The 18,374-nt window shown below is 52.7% G+C and overlaps 1 protein-coding gene across 1 annotated transcript in view; it reads right to left on the reverse strand.

Annotated features, from left to right (window-relative positions):
* The window catches only part of LOC104515553 (ras GTPase-activating-like protein IQGAP1), a gene marked incomplete at its 3' end in the record, with an annotated part of 29,400 nt that extends 11,986 nt beyond the window's left edge, over positions 1–17,414 (reverse strand). The window contains exons 1-4 of the mRNA XM_010159570.1: positions 17,320–17,414; positions 2,308–2,464; positions 1,875–1,952; positions 1,019–1,095 (exon numbers count right to left, since the gene is read on the reverse strand). Of these exons, the coding sequence (XP_010157872.1) occupies positions 1,019–1,095; positions 1,875–1,952; positions 2,308–2,464; positions 17,320–17,384 (377 nt within the window). The remainder of the gene's footprint in view (positions 1–1,018; positions 1,096–1,874; positions 1,953–2,307; positions 2,465–17,319) is intronic.
* Between the last annotated feature and the right edge of the window lie 960 nt (positions 17,415–18,374).

Genomic DNA, 18,374 nt, shown 5'->3' on the forward strand with positions numbered 1-18,374 from the left:
CAAGGAGCCGGTGTAGCCGTAACAAAAAGGAGCGCTGGTCTTGGCAGCGTAGCCCACCACCGCTCTGCTCACTGCTCTAGAACCTCCAAACGAATCGCCCTGCACAGATAACTCATTTTACATCCAGGTTTGGGATCGAGCTCACTTCTACAAACAGTAATTTCATCCACAGCAATCTGAAACACCCAGCAGCGTTCAGATAACCGCAATCCACCCCCAGGGATTTCACACTGGCAACACACCAGAGAGCAGCACAGGCCACCCCTGAGAACGGCAACCACGCGAGCAGCAGACGAAGATCCAATCCCGTGCTCAGTCACCTGGCTGGTGCTACAAACAGGATCCTTTTGCAACAGAAATCTCGCCATGTGCCGAAAGCCACAGCCGCATTCAAACCAGCTGGCTGGGGGGAGACAAGCCAAACGAAAAAGCTCTTAAAAAGCACAAAGCATGCAGCATGCTGTCCTGCCAAACTGGAGGGCAAAGCATCAACAACTGAACCCTCCCAGTTTTCTCCAGAACTAGGATTATCCTACTTGTTCCACATGAGATTTTAGAATTTCAGAGCCTTCTCAGCAGCGCTTCCTGTAACCGTTACGCAGCCGTCCGGACACAGGCTGCAGTTCCGTGCTGTCACCACGCTGCCTTCCGTTCGTGGTCTGACCGACCCCTGGATAACCCAGTATTTTCCTCTCTCACAGACACCTTTTAGGGCTTCAGCCTTTCCTTTAAGTCCCAAAATGTTTAGCTCTGCCTCAGACAGCAGAGAGGGAGGGTAAGAACTGGGATGGGAAGGGAGTAATCACAACATGCTTGATTGGCTCTTTCCTTCAGCATCTGAACTGGCCACCGACCAAGGCAAAACACTGGCTCCATGGATCTTCGCTCTGCCCTGGTGAGACCGTTGTGCTAGAACATCCGTCCTCATCCAGCCTCCAGTCCAGCTCTGCCCCCTCTCACCTTTCGCGCTTGTAGGAAGATTCCAGAAGCGATTAGATTTCTGCCTAGAATGACTCACCTGAGTGCATGAATACAATAGATACAGCGTGGCATGTTCTTGCGGTCATAGATGTCTGTAGTTTCTGGGTAGAATATCTAAAGATAAACCAAAGTTACCAGTATGAATTACACTCGCACTGCATGGCCAAATTGCGCAGCGGCAATAAGCCCAGGTCTGCAGGACACTAGCAAACAGCCCACAGCGCAGCTCCTCTTCCCCAGCCCAACACTTCTCCCCCTGGAAGCGCGAATCATTTTGTTTCTACCACCTAAACCAGGGCTCCCCTTTGCTAGGCACGTTCTGCACGCGGGGATGAGTACAGCCCTCCTTGGCCGTGCCCACCAAGACACCGGCTCACCAGGTATCAGCGAGGACTATGGGGAAAGGCGAGAGATCATTTGATCATTCCCCCCCGGAAGCCAATGGTTTATATTGGACTGAGCTATGCCAAGAACATTTCCACGGGAAAATTTCATCAGGAAATCTGAAGAAGCAGAGAACGTGGCGTTTTCTGTTGCACTGCTTCTCTTACCACAGATTTCTGCAGAAACTTCCACAATCAAACTGCAGCTCAGATATTGCCCAAAAGATGCACGGCAATACAACGGAACGCAGACGTTGTGCAAGATTAGCAAGATTAAGGATGTGGTGCAGCAGAAGGAACTGTTCTGCTCCTCATCGCCCTCATGCACACAGAGCAGAATGAAACCTGTCCCCAAGTTTTACGAGAGAATTTCTATAGGGGCGCAAATCTAGAAAATGCAGAATTAACTGGGTGAAGTCTGCTGATTGCTGGGTAACAGCAAATGCTTCCACGGGATGTAAAGACTTTCTGAGACGATTTACTTATCTGCACCTACAACCCAGAAATTACCTTGGGGAGGCCAATCTCAGCCATGGCATTCAGCCACTGGATTACATTATCTGTGTGGCGGAAGTGGAGACCAGTTGCCTGAAATAAAAATAGGCAGGAATTAGGGGGAAGGCAGTAACAAACAAAGTATCACAGCGGCCCAGCACATCAGGGAAGTTCATTAGACAGGGAGTGAAAACAGAACTCCGAAAGAAGAGAAGTCCGGAGTCCTCTGCAAACAGTTATATGGAGTGTCTGTGGCACATTCCCTCTCGTGAGCCCAAGCTCGGACATGAAGCCAAGAGTCCCACTCATATTCCAGAGTGAAGGGTGAATTTCTCAGGTAATACTAATAAAACTAGCGTCCCGCTTACTTGCCCACAGTACCTCCGTGTGCACATCTTCCTACCTTAGACGTCTACCTGAAGCAGTATCCCCAGCCAAGAGCTCTCACCTTATATCTAGTCTGTTCTCTATCATAGATTTTCTTCACAGAAACCACTTTAGGGGAGAAGAAGTTCCCAAGTTTGGCCAGGTAGACTCCGTTTCTCAATCCTTCTTCCAGCTCTGTTGTGGGAGGTAGCTCCTCATTCAGACACGCCTCCATCCACCTGGAAGTGCAAGAATAGTTGGTCACACAGGTGTATTTCCAATTTGTGAACACAACCCCATCCTACACAAGTCTCACGATGCTTCTGCTGTCACTCCAGCACAGCATTTACTGGGCATTAGGGGCTGAAAGCAGGCACAGCACTACTACGCGTGTCCTTAGAACACTGGTCAGTAACACTTCGGACAGAACATTACAGACGTACAGAGTCCAGTAATAAGTTTCACAAGTAATTAAGACACCATCTCACCATCATGTTTCTCTTCAGCTCACGATTTAGCTTCAAAGATAAAATCAGTTTTAGCAATTCCAATGCCTACACCCAAGAGCATCTAAAAACTGACTGCAGAGCAAATATAGCAGAAACTCCTCAATTTTTCATTCATCCCTCTTGCCCTTCCGGTGTTTTGTCTGGTTGGACTTTTAACATCTAATCCCTGATGCTGTTTGTGGATTCTGCAGCAGTTATGCTCACAAGAATATTCAGGATGCATGAGAGGGTTTACAGCTTGATTTCACTGCTGTTTCTTTGTTATTCCAATTGCTTCCAAGACCTGTATTCCTCTCTGGGTAACAGAAAAGTGTGGAGTTACCTCAAAAGAAAAGTCACCAACGTTCCCCAGCTGCTCACCATGAAGCACCTACTACGAGCCCCTTACAGTCTCCAAATCTCAGCTCTACTGATTCTTCCACCTAAGTGCAAACAACTACTCAGTTTTCAGGCCCCTCCCCTTCGCCCAGGAAAGCCCTTCCCTCACACCCAGCTCCCCCACAGCTCCCAGCAGAGGTGACGCCTCTGAAAAGCAAACACAGGCGAGAGAAGTGCCACGAGCCTCCCAGTGGGGCTGTCACAGCAGCCAGGCCTCCCACGGACAGAGCCCTGCAGGTTCAGGGGAACCTGGAGGGAGGGGAAGAGAAGAGGGCATCCACACATTCCTCAGGACCAAGAGCTCACGAGCAATAGCAAGAGAGAGTCTGCGCCGCTGCTGACGCCCTCCCACCACCCGAGTGGTTTTCTGCAGGATGGCGCCAACACACCACATTCTTCCAGCCTCTGCTGGCTTCTCATTCCCCAGCCATCCCACTCACTCCTCGTCCTTCCCAACACCCAGAACGAGCGTGAATCCCCTAATTAACATCTCACCGAACTCTTCATAAAGCGCATGAGGCGACAACTGCAGCCTCTGCTCTGAGCACCCAGGCTACAACCGCTGCGCGTGGAAACTTTCGACCAGCAAACACGGAACCGGCTGGAATGGCGGCGGAGCCACAGGGAATGCCAGGCTGGCAGTGGGACCCGAAGCAAGGCACTGTGACACCAGACGGGGTGTGCAGGGGGAGGAGGACTGCCCTGCCGCCCCCGCACAAGAGCAGGTACTCTGCAGACAAGAAGTACCCGTTCGTATCCTGGAGAAGCACCCAAACCGCTGTTTGACCAGGTACATCCAAGCAGCACTTCCACGCCTCTGGCCTCGTACACTCAAGGATTCCACTCGCCTTCCTGACGCCCCTGGACAGCATCTGGCTACCTGGAGACGGTAACTGGTCTCACTGCCTGGTGTATGCGCCGAACAGCCCGAGCGGAAGGAACCTGCGGGAAGGACGCCTGGATGAGATCAGCCGGCGCCCTGCCCAGCTGTGGCTGGAACACCTCCAGCGGCGGGCACCCCCACGCCACTGGCCAGGTTGGCGCAGCAGTTCACTCTTCTCACTGCAAACGTTTCTTCTCCTATGAAGTTGAAACCTGCCCCCAGCATCCCCCTTCCCTCCCATGAGGCTCCCTGCGGGGAGAGCCTCCGGCTTCTTCACAGCCACCCCGTATGTACTGGAACACTGTGACGAGGTCCCCCTTGAGCCTTCTCCAATGTGAACAGACCCGACCACCGCAGCGTTCCATCACAGGGCACATTCTCCGGAAAGAACATAGGCATGCCCGTGACCCCTCTGGGCCCTCTACGTGAAAGTCACCACTTGGCCACTGAACAGCAGCTGATGTGCAGCCAAGGTTCCTCCCGCCCCGGCCTCGCTCCCTGCTGTCCAACCCAGGAACACAACGTGAAGACTGTTTCTGCAACGCCTGTAAGGTACAGAAAACAACTACAGCCCGAAGGACACGGCACGGGATTGAGGAACGCAGGCAAAGTACAAGTTACTGAAAGCAAACCAGTTCGACGAGTCCTGAGGGAAGTTGAGTATTCAACGGGAACAGCTCCAACGTCACACTGGGAAGGGATGGGGGTGCAGATGGCAGGGGCTACACGTCAGAGGAGTTCCAAGTAAGATAGCAATCAAAATACCCTGTATTAGAGAAGCTTCCACATGGCAAAGGATGCTCAGTCCCCCTAGTCCACGTGAAACCAGTACTCATGACCTCAGTCTCATGGCGCTCACCTTTAGTACTTCAGGTCCAGCGCACTTAAAGGGCAAGTAACAATTCTGAAGTGGAAAAGCACGTACAGGAAATTACTAATTGGAGCCTAGTCCAGCCGGGAAAGCATCAGCTCTCCTGCAGTAAGAGACTTGGTGCAACACTCCCCTTTCTGATGCGACGCACGTGGTCTGTGGCTCAGACTGTCGCATTTGGGCAGCTTACCCCAATGAACAGGAACGCAAGCACCCTCCTAAAGGGACTAAAAGTCGAGCTGCTGCACAGCTGCTGGAGCAGAATGTTCTCCAAGAAGCCCTCACGGCAACTGACGGATTGTGAGTCACAGACAGCTAAACTGGGGGGGCACTTTAAATCCTAAGGGAGACACTGTTACACGATGGAGCACAGCTTGAGCTCAAGAAAAGGGGCTTGCAGAACAGGGAGCCTGGAAAAGCCACAAGGAGTAGTGGTCCCAGAAACCTTTTCTTCCTGCAAAACACCTGGCCAACTTTCGTACACGAGCTACAAAGAACCTTAATCTTCTGAAAATGACTATTTTCCTGAGTTTTGCTGTGTTTGTCCAAAAAAACCTTAGATCTCCTCCAACTTCAAGTTCTAGGAAAATGCAGATAACAACAGGAGCGCCAGAGAAAACATGGCGTAAGTTTACAAGTTCCGGACCACTATCCAAGGGACACCATATAGCAAGTCCAGCACTGTCGTTCACATCACGGTCTTCCCATCCCACAAGGCTGTGCTTGTTGTGATGCTCCAACCCAACCTTCACAGAGCCTCTGAGGTGGGAAGGGGCCTGAGATCTGGTGCAATTCTTCCCTGCCCCATAAACAGCACTTTGCCCTGTCCCTTCTGTACAGTCACGTGCATGCCGAAGACCGCGAGAGAACACAGCTCCAAGCCCCAGAAGAGTCTGCACGCCAGCAACAGGCATCGTAATACCCTCCCAAGAACCTTCTTGGGCCGACACAAACACCCACCCACTTGGTTCAAGCTAGGAAGGCCTAAACCGCATCCCTTAGGGCCTCGCCAAGGGACAGAGCCCACGCTTCTGTTGAAACATCTCCATGAAGTACGAGAAACCGCCCGGAATTCAAACACGGGCTGTCTCAACGCACTCCTACCTGTCACAACAGGTTCCCAAGTGGGTGTCAGTGTGACTACAAACCTCAGGCAGTTCACACACAGGAACACACCTGGCTCTTGCAGCGTTGCTTCACCCTCTGCCAGGCCAGAAGCCAAAGCGCTGCTGTCTGTCAAAGCGCCTTACGCTGTGCCTGTTCTGTTCACAGGCTCATGCACTCCCGTTCAAATTAACACCTGCCAGCCTTAAAAAGCAGAAATAAATGTGCAATTTCCAGATGGACAAGAGGAAAGGGTTTCTCAAGCCCCAAGGGGAGGGGAGTGGAACACAGCTGATGGGCAGCACCTCCGCTCCTTCTGGACATCACAGCGATGTGCCATCCATGACCTTCCCACGCAAACCTGGAGTTCTTTTTTGCAACTTCAGCAGTTTCCACTCCGCTCCCTCCCTCTCATCAGCACAGAAAAAACTGTAACCCAGAATTAATTCTTCAGTCAAATTTCACCACGACTGCATAGGTGATGTTGGACTGCAATTTCACTGAAACTAGTAGTTAATTAAAGTAGTAATTGCACCTTTCTAATCAGTCACTCCTACTGCTATGAAACGCAGAATTCTCCCCCAGAATTTTCCCAGAAAAAGCTCCTTGAATAGCTAGGTGCAGCTACGACCATCACCTGCAGACTAGAGTCAGGCCTTTCCGGGGAAGACAGGACCATGAAAACCTGAAAAACCTAATGTCAGGAATTGACAGGGCACTCTCAAGCGATGCTGCCCTCAAACTCCTCAGGGGAACACTGCTCCGTTAGCAAGGACTGGGAAAAATAACATCAGTCATCTGACCAACCAACTCCTTCGCTCTCACCCCACAAGGCAAGACAGAGCGACTGACGACTTCATGCTACAGATCACAGCTCAGAGAAGGACTGTAAGTGGCGAGGGCCTGACAACTCACCCCACTGCTGAAGTGACGTCCCACCGACCTCAGAGGGAGGCTCCACGTGTGCCCAGCACTCCATTAGCTAAAGGACCGCCAACATATTCCCTAAGGAAAGGGCCATCTTGATTTTTAGTAGAGGCAAGTCTCTCAGAAGGTCGCGGAACTGTGATACACAAACACCAGGATCTTTTCACCCAGTGTCACACGTTGAGGTGGGATGAGCTGGGAAGAGCTCCGGCAAGAGCTCGAGGCACAGTTAAACGAGCTAAACCCAGAACATCAGGGCTGAGATCCCTGCGGATACTGGTCCCTCTCAGGGAACTAACAGATCTTTAAACGCAGTCATCTACAGGAAGACAGGGAAGTCCATCCCCCAGACTATCACAGCACACCACGTCTTAAAATAAAGCCCTGCAATTCCAAGCCCTACGCTGGCCCCACAGCACTGCCCTCTCCTCCTTCACTCATCGGTGCAGGAAACTGTTTGCCTACTGCTCTTGAAGGAAAGGTTCCTGCTCACATCTCCAGAGCGGCCAGTGAAGACCAGCAAAGTTTAACTTCATCCAAACAGCACAGCCGCCACGTTACAAACGGCTCCGCAGGCAGCTCCATGCTCCCCTCCGCGCTGGAGCACAGCACGGGCAGCCCAAGCTGGCACCTACACACTTCCCACCTTCCTGCCCATGGAGAATTGCAGGGGCAGGGGTGGGGGTGGTGGAATATCCACATTCCCAAATGAGCACCAGAAGTTCCGCAAGAGAGGTGAGAGGTATCAACCAAATGCCAGAAAGGGGCAGGGACAAATACCTTGCGAACACTGAAGCCTCCCAGCTGCTGGAGGATCGCCTCCATCCCTGCCGGCAACCGCTCTGTGCCTGCTGCTGCTCTCGGGCTGTTCAGCAGCATCTCCCCGAACTGCCCAGCCGAGCAGCCCGGGGAGTGGTGTTGGCAATGCCTTTGGCTGCCCCAGCCACGTTTAACCCAGGAAGCAAATGCCAGGGACGGGCAGACGGCACAGCAGCCTCTGCCTGTTCCTGGCACCAGACCAAAGGCTCCCGCTTCACATCGCCCCAACACCCCGACTCTGACAGGGGCCAGCGAGAGATGCAGACAGGCGATTGCTCCGTTATATATGCCCTCTCTGCTCACACCTAAGTTACTGTACAGAGCACATATTCAGTCGATGAAGCTTTAGCAGAAGTTTAAGAATGTCACATGTGAGTTTATCTAATGTGCAAACATGGATTTGGGAATCACAGAACTATTGAAATGCATAAAATGAGCTTTAGATTTGCTTTCACTGGTTTATCTCACACAGAAAGAACATAAAACTTCAACACATTTTGCTTTAATACCCAGGCCAAAGTGGTATTACCTGTAATTAACAGAGAGGCTGGGTTTAGTCACCTAAATCAGGGTTTTAACTGTATTCACGTCACCAGAGCTGTCTCTGGACACCCAGCAACGCCTCCAGAAGCACTCACGTACACCAGCTCCTCCCTCCTGCAGTACCCAGCAAGGATCAGCTCTTACTTGCAGGAACATTTCTTAAATAACATCACACCTTTGAAGCTGTTGCTCTGTGTCAGGATTTTGGGGGTTGTTTGGTTTGGGTTTTTTAACTGAAAATCCCTCACCCTTCGACTGGACTTGGCCACAGGAAGCTTCCCTGTGCTTTTTCCCCTCATCCCTCTGCCCGTCACACGACTGAACACAACATTGTCAACCAAGGCAGCATGCTACATGCTGCAATAAATTACAGAACAGAAGGTCGTTTAAAAAAGGTCTTTTAAACATCTTTGGTAAACTAACATTCTCCTTCCCTTTAGCTGCGAGCCACAAGCCCAGAGCTCACCCACAGCCGGCCAGCACTCCACGCTGCGCACTGCAGCAATCCCAAGGAGGAGCGGCAGGCCACGGCTCAGACACGAGCGGCATCCAGCTGCTTCCCCAGCTGGCCTTCAGCCCTCTGCCCTGGATAACCCCTGCGGGCCCAAGCGGGGCAAGGCTGTGTGCGCACACATGTATCAAGGGTCCACGCAAACAACTTATTTAGGTTTGAGAGATTCTCTTACAGGACGGGGAGGCTCAGCACAAGTCTCGACCTTCCCTTCAGCCAGGGAAAACCTAAGGACCATCACGCCACGCTTATGTCTACACAAGCACATTGGGTTTACATGCTGAGGGTTTGGTGGCGGGGGGGCTACAGGGGCAGTTGCTGTGAGAAGATGCCAGAAGCTCCCCCCACGTCAGACAGTGCCAGTTCCAGCAGCTCCAGGACAGACCCGCTGCCAGCCAAGGCCTAGCCACCAGCGACAGTGGCAGCAGCTCTGGGATAACAGAGTTAAGATGGGGCCAAACTGGCTGCGCTACAGAGAACGTGGTGGAGAAGGAACCCCGTAGCCCCCGGGGTCAGGGAGAAAGAGGGCAGGAGGTGCTCTGCTCTGCCTGGAGCAGAGGTGTCTGGCAGCCCATGGTACAGACCATGGTGAGGCTGGCTGTGCCCTTACAGCTGTGGAGGGTTATGGGGGGCAGAGACTCCCCTGCAGCCAGGGGAGGCCCCCATGTCAGAGCAAGGGGATGCCCGTAGGAGGCTGTGACCCTGTGGGCAGCCTGTGCTGGAGCAGGCTGCTGGCAGGAGCTGTGGCCCCCCGGAGAGAGGGGGCCCGGCTGCCCCGTGGCGCCACAAGGGAGCCAGGCTGGAGCAGGCTGCTGCTGAAGGACGGCGCCCCATGTCGGGGACCCACGCGGCAGCAGTTCATGAAGAGCTGTGCCCCATGGGACCCCGGCTGGAGCGGAACAAGAGCACGAGCAGGAAGGAGCGGCAGAGCCAACGCGTGAGCTGACCGCAACCCCCACGCCCCGTCCCCCTGCACTGCTCGGGGGGAGGAGATGGAGAAGTTGGGAGTGACACTGAGCCCGGGAAGAAGTGAAAGATATGGGGAAGGTGATTTAAGATTTGTTATTTCTCATTATCCTACTCTGATTTGATTGAGAATAAATAAATTTTCCCAAGTCTCTTCTGCCCAGGACGGGAATTGCCAGGTGATCTCTCCCCGTCCTTACCCTGACCCACCAGTCTTTCACTTTATTGTCTCCCCCTGTTCTGTTGAGGAGGGAGAGAGAGAGAGCATGGCTTGGTGGGCAAGTGGCAGCCAGCTATGGTCAGCCCACCGCAGGAAATTATTATTTCTTGTGCTACACAGAAGCCCCAGTGATGCACAAGCCATTTGTTGTGCATCGGCACATTATGCCCGAGCCAGCCCTGCCCAGAGAGCCCACAGCGCGCCAGGAAGGCGGCACAGGACAAGACAGCAGGAGCGCTGGGTAAGGAAAGCACACGCCGAAAACCAAACGAGAACACGCGCCGTGGTGCTCCCAAACCCAGTGAAGGACAGGGAACGCTGCTGCAGATGGCATTACGTGGAGGAAAAGGCAGAAGCTTTACAGCAGCTGGGGGTGAAAGAAAATCTCCAGCAGGGACCTTGTTCGAGGAAGATGTGAAACAGAAATCGATCAAAGCTACTGTCCTCGGCCAACTGAAACCCATGGTCGGCAAGTGAAAAATCATTACTTAAGACAAAGCAAAAAGAAAGACAAAAACACACTTGAAGGTGATGTACTGGGGAGAGGGGGGTAAAGAAGGAAGAGCAAAGCACATGGCCAGAGTAACAGGAAGCAAGAACAGGCGTAACTGTAGGCTGGGATTGTGAATTTACAGCTGTAGGGAGGAAAAAGGGGCAGTGCCAGGGGCACTGCCAGGGCACACCTATAAAAGAGACATCGCCTTCTCTGACCGCAGCGACAGATGCCAGCAGCTTCCCTGGCATTCCGGAGGCGCATGGGGCTCAGCCAGCAGATTCAGCCCAGTCAGCCGACAGGAGAATGCCCCCATCCTCCAGCCCAAGGGAAAGTGCAGGTGACTTGCCACGTCAGCAAACTGGCCGTTAGGGACTACGTAATCACTCTTAAGCAGCATAAATGGAGCATGAGCAGGAGTCTCAGCCAGCCAAAGACAGTGAGAAATAAGAGCCAGAACTTGAAGCAGGAAACACTCTTATTGGAAAACACGTGTAAATGCTAATCCCTTGGAACGATGTAGCCGACCTCGCGCTACTTGGAGTCTCAAATAAATCAGCATTGGATACCTTAATGATCTAACTCCATCAAATGCCAGGACACTATGCAAAAGTCCCGCACAGTAAAGGCGGCCAGTCTGGGTTCCAAAAAAAACAAAGGCAGTAAGAAAAGCAGTCCCAGCCTGTGCTGCGGGTGTACAGGCTTTCCTGCTACTCCAAAGGAGGGCCTGGGGAGGGACTGGAAGCACTGCCATCCTCTCCTTTCAGCCATCTGGGGGGCACGTTGAAGGTAAACAAAAGTTTTGTCCACAAGAAAATAAATGGAAAATTTGCACGTTATTTACCAAAGCGAAAACCAGCCGACAGCAGCAACGACCCGAAAGGTTCACATGCTCCGGGCTTGGGCAGTCCCTTAGCTTCAGCACTGCTGTACGGCTGCATTCCAAAACCAGGGACCTGCAACAGACCGCACCTGTCCCATGTTCAAAAGGGCTTTTATTTTAGAGCAGTTCGTTTTGACGGATTTCTGACATGCAGTAAATGAGACCATCTTCCTCAGGCAACAGAGGCTGCGGTAACAGCTCATCCACGGGCTGCTGAAACAGGAAAATTTGGCAAGAATTTGGTAGAAAAACTGCAAGGAGAAGAGGGCAGAACCCTCTGCCAGGTTGGCTCAGTGCCCCCAGCGTAACTGCCAGGCGCAAGGGAACGCGGCTCACCAGCATCCAGAGCACAGGACACAAGCCACAGCACACCCATCTGTTCCGAACACCGAGCATTCCACTCAGAACAAAACCTCCAGAAAGAACAACTGCCCTTTCCCTAATTGCCCATGGGCCTGCCCACCCTCGGGTCTGTATCTGCTCGTCACTGGCTTCCCCTATCCCTCTGTGTCCTGCACTGCCACGTCCCACTCTCATTTCCAACATTTCCAGCTTCTGCCTGCCAACTCATCCCAGACATGAGGCTCACAGAGCAGGCCGAGGGACACCAGCACATTCCGGACAGTGGGTGCCCCGGCTAAAGGAAGGCTCCCACAATACTTGTTTGGGATTTCACTCTCCAAAGAGCATATTCAAATCCACAGGGGCGGAAGGAGGGGAAGGGAGGTTGGCTTCCGCCGTGGCTCAACAACCGACATTCCGGGAAACAAGAGAGACGGTGCTCAGCGTCAGCCCTAGAAAGTCTGCCCAAGTGGGTACGTCCGAAACCAGCTGTAACCTCCCAGGGCTTTGCTCATCTCGGTGGGACACAGCAAGTCAGGTCCCTTCACGACTGCCAAAATTACACCAGAAATTACCACATGACAATCAATCGGAATTGTAATTTGAAATGCTCTGTTGAGCAAGAGCTGCTTCCTACTGCACATTCCCACTGTCTGTTGGTCTGTAACGCTCCTCAGTTCTCCATCAAAGCAGCACTCTTCACTTTCAGCTCAGAGTTTGGAGAAATCTATCGAGCTGTAACAGAAACTCAAACCTTTGTCACCTGTTCCAAAGCAGTAAAAGCTCTCGCGTTCATCTCCGGACCAAAGCCGGTGTTCAGGGAACCTGTAATTTGGCAGATGAGGAGGAAATGCAGGTGCATCCTTCTACCGACAGCGTAGGAAAGTAGGACCTGATGGAAGGGGGAAGCCAACTCTATCAGCCACAAGCACCAAAATCCCAACAGGCTTCTCTCAGTCTCAGGTGCACCAGAAAGCAGCTGGTGCCCAGGAAGTCTGTCCAAGCTGCCCCCCCCAGCAGCGGCCCTTACACTCGGCCCAGCCACCCACGATCTGGGGCCCAGGATCTGCTCCCTGACAGGGAGGGTGAAGGATGTTAGTTGTCATGTTCTCACATCTCCTGGGCTCTGCCGCAGTTGGCAGCCACATGCGGATTTTGGAGCTGACAGCAATGACCACCTCTGTCCTGGGCCACCTCCAGGACCCATCCGGATTTATTCGCTACGCACTGCCTCCAAAGGTCTGGTGAGCCTCAACACAAACACGCCGGGGTCTCGATGGCTGGCTGCCAGCACACCCATCCTCAAACACCAGCCGTTCCAACAGCCCTTCCCTGCTGCGCGTGGTGCCTCCACGTCCACGCGCCTCCACTCACATCCCCTTAGCCCTTCCAGCGCAATTCTCTGCGGGCACACCAAGGAAGCCACGCACAGCTACAGCAGTGGCCAGAGCGGAAGGGGAGCACTCCTGTGCTGCTGCCAGGAAGAAGGAGCTCCTGTCCCGCCCGGAGCAGCCACAGGATCAGTCTCATTCCACGGCCAGGCTAAGGCTGGGGGGCACACGTGCAGTTCGAGGGTGGGAAGGTGGCCTGGAGGGGATCCTTAAGGCTTCTGGCTGGCTGAGAGCCAGGTCGTCCCTCCTTTGTTAGCGGTGGGGGCAGCTCTTCTGTTAGTGGGTTGAGGGGTCAGGGGTTCCCTGCTCTGGGGCTGTCAGAGAGGATTTCTCACTGCCCTGGGACCTGGCACATGGTGAGCTCCTGTATCCTAGGTGCTATTCTCTATCATTTTAATTACTCTGTAGTAGTGTTGTTAGTATTAGTATCACTGTCGTCGTCACTTATATTACCCATTGGTTCTTATCTCACTTCATGAGCTTTCCTTGTCTTTTCCTCCGAGCCTTCTCTACTGCGGGCGGGGGAAGGGAGGTGAGCGAGCGACTGAGCAGTACTGAACTGCCAGAGGAGGTTAAAACATGATTTCTTTCCCGCAAGCAGTGTGTACGTAAGCCATCTGAAAACAGGCATGAAGATACAGCTCAAGGCTTTGCATGGCCCCATGTTGCCACCAGCACAGGTGCTTTGGGAAGACCATGCTGCTCATTTTATCAGCAGAGGAGCCTCGTGCTCCAGCAGATTGCTGCCCCTCCGGAGGGACATCAAGTGTGCTCAGCTCAGCTCCAGCCGCAGACTTGGCACACACTCCCAGTGCATCAGGAAACCTGCAGTCCCGGCTCTTCGTCCAGTTCACCTGAGCAAGGGCATCAGGCGGCCGGGAAAAGTCCCGCACAAAAGCTTCTCTCAAACAACTCGTTCCACCAACTCGGGATAGACGAAGGAATCGCGCAAGGAGACGGACGGCGAGCAGTAACGACACCAAAGTGAAATAAATTATCCCCTCAGGAATGTTCTCTTCTGGAGAAGTGGAAATGCCTGTTCCAGTGCAGTCTGTGCAGGAAAAGACACAGCCTCCCAGCTGCAGGAGAGGAAGCACTGCCCATGGCTAAAGGGTCCCTGAAGGTTCTCAGTACCCAGAGATTTTCAGTTCAGATACCAACAGGTGAGGATGAGCGAGTAACACAGGCCGCTTCCCCCAGCCGCTGATGCGCCCTCCCTGGCAACATGCAGCTGAACCCAAACCCCACCAGATTCTGGCACTGAAATCCCCCTCCAGAAGTACATACGGGGCTCCCCTGCGTTCCAGGGCCAACCGTTACCGCAGCTGCTCCTGGTGACAGGGATCCCATCACACCGGCTGTGTTTGCTACAAAATGTGCCCTGAAGAGCCTCCAGGCGAGTACCAAGCCCAGGGTTGTGAGGAACTGAACTGTGTTCTGGGGGCAAAGCCAACTGCCCTCATCACCTACCAGGAGAAACTGCACAGGCTGAAATGCTTGGGAAGCACAGCAGCACTGGAGTTGTCGCAGCTCAAAACAACGCTGCTTTCTTGCCAATAAGGGTTACGAGGAGCACTCCATGGGACCGACAGTCACTTGGGTTATTTCGGGCTGCTCTCGCCTCGCCTCGCACACACTTTTCCATCAGGAACCACCGTGCAAACAGCCAACCCTGGTCCCTGGCCCAGCTCTGCGCAGACAGCTGCTCTCTGCTGCTGGTCTACCCCTCAGTACTCCTGCCAGTGAGTCATAAACAAAGCATTCATAGCGAGGGGAAGAGGGTGGTATTCCACCACTGCTCTCCCCCCACCTCTCTCCACCCACGTCTTGGGAAAAAGAGAGCTCCGAATGTGCATTCCCAGACACTTCCAACGCAGACAGCCCCTCCCTGCCAGCGGCATGAGGTCATCGACGGCAGCACAGGACTGTGGAGCAGTGTCTCCTCAAGTCCAGGCAGGAGCCGACAGATGCCCAGATGGAGAGGTGAATCGCTAAACAGCGGCAACTTCGACTTAGAGCTGTCAGAAGCGTAACATTACCTATGAACACTGTTACAACTACCACGGACTTGCATTGTACCTGACAGACGCAGAGAACAAAAAAATCCACCACCCCACATATAAAAAAAACCCAACAACCCACCCAAACCCAGTACCTGACCCCATTTACAAGTGAGAATAAAATGGAAATACAATAAAGAAATGAAGTCTTGATTAGCCTGGAATAAAGGGAAATCCTGTCTGTGCCCACAAAAGTTCTGCTGTGTCCGTTAGTGACCATCCAGGCCACTCCCCTGGTCTCGAGGGTCAATTTTGGTGGCAATTACAGGTCATCTTCAGCCAAATGCCAGTTCCTGTAATTCTGCAGCTTGGATTATACATGAAGGTATCAGGATTGCTGACACACAAACACAGCAATTTATCAATGAGCAGATTTCTCTTGACTGCAACAGTGAAAATCCAATAAGGTGCAGTATTACAAGTGCTTTAAAGAAAGAAGAGCCTCATTCTAAAGTTAGAAAATAAATACAGGAGATTTCCAAGGGGTTAAACATCTGAAATAAAACACATGCAACCAGATGGATGCCACCCAGAACACGCCTATCTAACCTCAAAGGGCTGGTCAGCACCAGGGACACCTTGAGGTTCTACCCCACAGGCCACTGACGGGATTACTGCAGATGTTCTCTGAACAGAGCCAGTTCCACCTCCAGACCCCCCCCAGCACGCAGTACTGACCAGCCGGTATTAGAGGGGGGGCTGGTGTGATCCAAGGGGTTAAATACCGACCTGCGTAAGGCAAAATGACTGTCACAGATGGCACTTCAGAGTACGTCTCGTGCCTGGTTGTGCGCAGTTCAAGAGCCAGTATCATCCCCTTTTTCCACTATGTCCCAGTTGCTCTACTTCCAGAAAAGTCAGATACCGAAAATCTCAGAGCAAGGACACTCATTTCAAACCTGATGATCTGTCACAGTTGTGGTTTAGTTGTTCTGTTAGACAAAGGCCTTTCCAGCAATGCCACCAACCTCTTCCCGCTGGGCTACGGGTAAGGAGAAAATCCAAGGGGCAATTTACAAAAAAGGCTGCTCAGTGAGGAAGAAAATATCCTGGGAGACTGTGAACTTGAGCCTTTCTGTTCCCACTTGTGTATCTCAATTATTAAACTAAGGAGTCTGCTCCCCTCCTGGTCAGTTAATCTTTAACTCACTCGAAGCGTGGCTTCAGCTACAGGAGTCAGGAATTCCCACCCAAACCTGCACCAACAACTTGTGGCCGCTAAGCCAGTGCGAGCCAAGGGCAGGAAAAGGGGCATCTGAGGCTCTCCAAGCAGCCTTTCCACTTAACAGGCGAGTGCTGACACTACGGTGGGTACGAGGAAGGCTCCAGCACCCCTGCCTGCCTTCTGGGCGGCGCTGCTGCTTCGTTCCCCCTGAACACAGCGCCTGCTAGTTTCCAGCACCTGAAACATCTGGCGGCTCATCCCGAGACAAAACACTGAAAACACCTGCTTTCTGACAAGGTGCAGCCAACCGAAAGGCTCACTGCCGAGCCTCCCCAGAGCCAGGGCAATACCTGGGAGACAAACGGCCAAGAAACCTTAGTCTAACTTGATCTGAAGAGTAAGTCCCCATAACTAAGCAGGAGCATAATGAAAATATTAAAGCTGTTGCCGTGGTAGGTGTTTTTCCATGAATACCAGCATGTCTACCAGGATACCCAAAACAGTCCCTGTGCTCTTGTAAGTCTGCGTGTTAACGCTCCTGGCAGAAAACTCCACTGATTTGGCAGTTCCCTTCCAGAAGGACAGGGAGTGGGCGAAGTCAGAGCAATTCAGGAAGAAGCACTACGGATCTATGAAACAGGGCCCAGGGAGAAACATGCAAGAACTGGGTTTCAGCCCAAGAGAGAAAGGCAAGGGGACACCCTGCTCCAGCTGACGTCAGTAACAGGCCGCAGTCAGGAGGAAGGAAATCACATGGACATGGCTCTTCATGTCTGTTGATAGTAGCGAGGTGATGCTGCGCCAAGACACAGCCCAGTGAGGTGTCAGGGAGAACCAACCCACCCAGGGCTGGGAACGCTGGAGCCCTAGAGCTACCCGTGAAATAAGCACATCAGGGGTCGGTTGCTTCCTGGGGTGGCTGTTTGAGGTTTTTTGTTTAAAATTAATCGGTACAGCCACGTAAGCTGCCCTTACCAAGTATCACAACTTCTTTTCAAGTACCCACAGTTTCTAAACCCTTGGTCTTACCTCTTTGCTTCCTCCAGATGACAAAGGTATTCGTAGGCCACATTCTGGCGGCGTCTTTCATCCATCTCCTCCGCTGTTAACCTCTCGTTATCCAGGACGGCTGCAAAGAGTCACAGCACATTCTCAGGTGAAGACCGAACGTAACCAAACAGGCACACAGAGATCAGATCCAGCCTTTCCTGCAGAAACTCATCACAGGCTTTCTGTGACTCAGGACAACAAAGGCCCCACATGCAGCAGAGGAGGCCCTGTTCCTTACCCTTGTCCCATAAACTTGCCACCTCCCCTCTTTCGGATTTCTCAATCTGACTGTTATCCAACTATTTCCATATTCACATTTCTTAGAAAAAGTCTTTCCTTTTCTTATTTTCTTCCAGCTTTGCTATTCTCTTCCTCAAAAGCACAGTGACCACCTCTCCCCATCTATCCTCCGATTCTGGAAGTCAAAGATGATGGAAGGACAACACACCCTACAACCCCTCCTGTCCATTTACAGCTCTAGAAAAGGTGGAAAGGCTACTCCCAGTCCTCCTCGGGGGAGGTATCATTCAGACCTACAACCAGCACTCCACCTTCAGACAGAGCAGAGGCCGACGCAGGGCTACATCTTCCCGGCTCTGTGTCTCTGCAGCCTCGGGGACACGGGCCGCTCTTGCCCCCCTTGCAGCTCAACTCCTCATCCATGCTCTCGCATGGGGAAAACCACCCACTTATTAGGTTTTATGGACCAACCTGACCATTAGGAAATGTCTCCCACCCTTATCAGCCTCACACCTACAGTGCCTTCAGCAAACCACGAGCGATGAGGCAGCACCTGGGGTCACACAGGACCTTGGGGCGAACTGCAAAGGGTCTCTCTGAAAGCAGTCTGGAGTGACACAACCGCATCTTTCTGACTACCCCAGTCCCACTCGAAGTTACAAGAATCACAGGATGGTTTGGATGGGAAGGGACCCCAAAGCCCCCCCAGCCCCACGCCCTGCCATGGGCAGGGACACCTTCCACCAGACCAGGTTGCTCCAAGCCTCATCCAGCCTGGCCTTGGACACTCCCAG

Source organism: Eurypyga helias, unplaced genomic scaffold, assembly GCF_000690775.1.
Source record: "Eurypyga helias isolate BGI_N326 unplaced genomic scaffold, ASM69077v1 scaffold3709, whole genome shotgun sequence".
NCBI lineage: Eukaryota > Metazoa > Chordata > Aves > Eurypygiformes > Eurypygidae > Eurypyga > Eurypyga helias.